This window comes from Cajanus cajan, chromosome 11 (assembly GCF_000230855.2).
Source record: "Cajanus cajan strain Asha chromosome 11, NIPB_CcT2T_4, whole genome shotgun sequence".
Classification (NCBI taxonomy): Eukaryota; Viridiplantae; Streptophyta; class Magnoliopsida; order Fabales; family Fabaceae; genus Cajanus; species Cajanus cajan.
Genome location: NC_138527.1, coordinates 2,192,222 through 2,196,388, shown reverse-complemented (window position 1 = coordinate 2,196,388; position 4,167 = coordinate 2,192,222). Strand labels below are relative to the sequence as shown.

At 51.5% G+C, this 4,167-nt stretch overlaps 1 protein-coding gene across 1 annotated transcript; it reads right to left on the bottom strand.

Moving 5' to 3' along the window:
- Positions 1 to 995: 995 nt before the first annotated feature.
- On the bottom strand, positions 996 to 2,105 carry LOC145953103 (uncharacterized). The gene has a single exon (XM_083066738.1). The coding sequence runs from the start codon at positions 2,103 to 2,105 to the stop codon at positions 996 to 998; it is 1,110 nt and encodes a 369-aa protein (XP_082922864.1).
- Between the last annotated feature and the right edge of the window lie 2,062 nt (positions 2,106 to 4,167).

The following is a 4,167-nucleotide window of genomic DNA, read 5'->3' as shown; positions in this document are numbered from 1 at the left end:
TACGTGGAGGGTCCACCAATGCTCTTCGAATTGGCCGTGAAGGTAGAGCTCATTCACAAAGTCGGCCAGGCATTGAGCTTTGATCGGTCCCCTCGGCTTGAAAGCAATTTCAAATTGTGAAAGCTCAACTGACCAGGCCATCATTCTCCCGGCTAGTTCGGGCTTACCCAAAACCTTGGTAATCCGGCAGTCGGTATGCATAACTACTCGGTGGCTCTGGAAATAATACCTTAGGCGTCGAGAAGTGTGCACCAAGCCTAGCGCCAACTTTTCTATCAGCTGATACCAGGTTTCGGGGTCTTGAAGTAGCCGGCTTACAAAGTATATAGGAACTTGGCTGCCCTCTTTTTCTTGTACCAAAACCGAGTTGATCGCTTCCTCCGAGACGGCCAAGTATACTTCAAGCGGGCGCGAGGGGTCGGGTCTCGTCAGGGTCGGCGGCGATGCCAAGGTTGCTTTCAGTTCTGTGAAGGCTCTTTCACACATCTCGTCCCACGAGAAGGCCGAAGCCTTCCGTAAAAGTTTGGTCATCGGGATGATCTTGTCGGCTAGGCGGGGGAGGAGTCAGGACAATGCAACTAACCTCCCGGACAACCGTTGCATTTCCTTGAGATTGCTCGGACTTCGCATGTCTAAAACATCTTGGCATTTATCTCGGTTTGCCTCTATTCCTCTGGCCGATAGCATGAATCCCAAAAATTTGCCTCCCTTAACCCCGAAAGTGCACTTTTCGAGGTTGAGCCTCATGTTATTCTTTCGTAATTCACCGAATATCTCGGCCAAGTCTGCTAAGTGGTCGGCCACCGAGTTGGACTTCACCACCATATCGTCTACATAGATTTCAATGTTTCGGCCAATTTGACCCTGAAACACCTTGTCCATTAGCCTCTGGAAGGTCGCCCCGGCGTTCTTCAACCCAAACGGCATAACTTTATAGCAAAAGTTGGCACTCTCGGTTATAAACGCCGTCTTCTCTTCGTCAGCCGGGTGCATCTTTATTTGATTGTAACCTGAATAGGCATCCAAAAAGCTGAAGTCGAGTGCCCTGACGCGCCGTCGATGAGTCGGTCGATGCAAGGGAGTGGATATGTGTCCTTGGGGCAGGCTTTATTGCGGTCGGTGTAGTCGGTACACATTCTCCACTTCCCATTCACCTTTTTAACCAACACCACATTGGCCAGCCATGTGGTGTAGGTGACCTCTCTAATGAATTTTGCTTGCAACAATTTATGTACTCCGGCGTTGGCGGCCTTTCTCTTCTCGTCTCCCATCTTCCTCTTCTTTTGCACAACTGGTCGGGCATCTCGGCACACGACCAGTCGGTGGCATAGGAACTTGGGGTCTATCCCTGGCATGTCAGATGCCGTCCATGCGAATAGGTCTTTGTTGTTTCGAACCGCTCGTTTCATCAGGTTCGAATCGGCTTCGCTCAGTTGGGACCCCAAGTGCGTGACCTGTTCGGGTGCTTGGCCAAGCTGAAAATGGATGAGGTCTTTAGTAGGCTCGATTCGCTCTTCTTCGCCTAACCGAGGATCGAGGTCAATGCCCTCCGTTATCTCCTGTCTGATCACGTTTACACCTTTCGTTGTCGTCCGGGGGTCGACAACAGGTCGTACCTTCAAGCTAGAGAGGTAACATTCTCTCGCCGTCTTCTGATCGACGTGAACGGTTATTACCTGACCATCTCTCGACGGGAACTTCATGCATAGGTGAGGGGTTGACACAATGGCCCCCAGTGCATTGATAGAAGGTTGGCCTAACAGGATGTTGTACGACATATTCGCATGCACTACAATGTAACGAATTTTAATCTCGCGGGAAGATTTTTGGTCGAATCCGAAGCGAGTGTATAGGTCGATGCATCCTCTCGTCATCACTCTTTCTCCTGAGAATCCTACCAGTGGTTCATGATAAGGTTCTAGGCTTTCTTCCGGGATCCCAAGTTGTACAAACGTGTTCCAATACAGGATGTCGGCAAAACTCCCTTGGTCCACCAAGGTTTTCTTCACAATGCAATTGTGCATTTCAACAGAAATTACCATGGGGTCGTCCTGAATGGGATCGACGCCTCGGAAATCTCGGTCTGAGAAAGTGATCGGAGGCATCTTCGGTGTCCTCGGTTGATTCACACTATTTACTGATCACACGGCTCAGAGGTGTCGCTTTCGTGCGGAAGATGTGGAACCTCCCCCGGCGAAGCCCCCGACTATTGTGTTTATTATTTTCCTTGGTCGGTCATTATCTTCTTGGGAATGCCTTGAGTGGTCCCTTCTTTCAGCCGATCAGGATCGGCGGCATCGTTCTCTCGGTGGTGGTACTTCCCGAGAGTGATGGTCTCTCCCCCTTGACTAGTAGTCTCGGGTGGTGACGAAGCTCTTGAGGTGACCTTGCTTGATAAGGTCTTCAAGCTTGTCTTTTAGTGCTGAGCATTCTTCCGTCGAGTGCCCCCTGTTTCGGTGGAATTGGCACGTCTTGGCTTTGTCGGCTCCAGGGGGTGTGTTCGCCCTTTTTGGCATCACAAGAATCTCTGATGCGAGGGCCTGCTACAGTACCTTAGCCCTACTCGTATTGAGGGGAGTATACGCCGTGTAGCGTGGTCCCCTTGGTGGGCGAGCGTTTAAAGGCTCGGCATTCGTCTTTTTCACCGGCTCTCGGTCGGGTTCCTTTCGGCTGTAGCCCTCCTCGGCCCTAACCTGGTTTCGGGCCTCCGCGAGTTCCTCCATTTGCATATACTTCTCGGCTCGGCGTCGGAGGTCGTTCATATCAATGGGTGGTTTCTTGCACAAGCTGTTTACGAATGGCCCGGGTCTCAGGGTGGTGCTCAGCCGGTCCAACGCCACGGCCGGGTTAAGATCGCCTATCTCCATGGCGATCTTGTTGAATCGGTCTATGAAGCTTCTCAGACTTTCCTTCTTCTCTTGACGAACCCCGCTAAGGCTAACGAGGTCGTCTTGTACGGCTTGCTTGTCGCGAACTGCAGAGTGAATTGGGACGACAACTCGTTGAACGAGTCGATGGAGGAGCTTGGCAATCTCGTGAACCAACTCAGAGCCCTTCCTTTTAGCGATGTGGGGAATATTCGGCACAAAGTCGAGTCATCTTGAGTGGAGAGGGTTGCCTGTGTCAGGAAGACGTTTAGGTGTTCATCAGGGTCGGTAGATCCGTCTTACTTCTCGATTGGAAGGCTCTTCCAATGGTCCAATAGGGTTGCCTCCATTATCCTTCGTGAGAAAGGGTGTCTTAGGGAGTGAACGCTGGTGTCGGCCTTGTTGCCTATCAAAGAGGTGACTGGTGTTCGGGTGACCTGGTCGGTTGGGGCATGATAGGCTGATTCTTCTAAGAGTGTGGGAGTAGACGACACGTAAGTTTGGTTCAGGCTCCGGAGCTCGGCATTTTGCCGACGTAGCTCGGCCAGCTCCCGGGCATCGGCTTCTCTCTGTCTTCGGATTGCTGCCATTTCCTCGCGCAATGCGCACAAGTCATCTTGGAGGTCGGGTTGGGCTCGGTCAGTATTCGGCTGGACCTCTTGTATCACAGGTTCCGGTTGCGTCTGAGGCATTCAGTACAGATAACGTTCTTGGTTGGTCATGGCGGGATTGTTCTCGGGGTTAGGGATCGGTTGGGTCGTTGTTGATTGTCCTTTGCATGTTACTACCATGCCTTGGTCTCAATCGTAGAGTTCAAAAGGGCTGAAAATGGCTCTTCAGCCCCACGGTGGGCGCCAAATGTTCCTGTGTTAAGATACACACTTCAATTATCCTTATTGTAGCGGGTCTGGTCTTGGGTCTCGGTCTTCTCGTTCCAATCCGGGTAGTCCGAAGTAAAAGAGGGGGTGCCTGCAAAGACACTCTGACGCTCAAGTAAGTGCTCGGCGTAATAAATGCAGTAGTTCAAAAGTGAGTTACTTACCTCATTGGGGTCCTATTTATAGTGGTTCTTGTTGGGCCGTGATTATGGATTGAGCCCCGGGAAATTAGGGGGTTAATCCGACGCATTATGTTAATTAAGCTCTCCGTAATCATCCTAGCGTAGGTGCGAAACTTGGCCGAGTCCACCGACGTGTTACATTCGATTTGTGAGTGGTCGGTGGGTTCGGGTATTCGGTCCGGTCATTCACGTACTCGGGTATTCGGCCGGGTCGGCCACGTACTCGGGTATTCGGCCACC

Coding starts and splice junctions, on each gene's coding strand:
- LOC145953103 (XM_083066738.1), bottom strand. CDS start 2,105: ATGCCTCCGATCACTTTCTCAGACCGAGATTTCCGAGGCGTCGATCCC.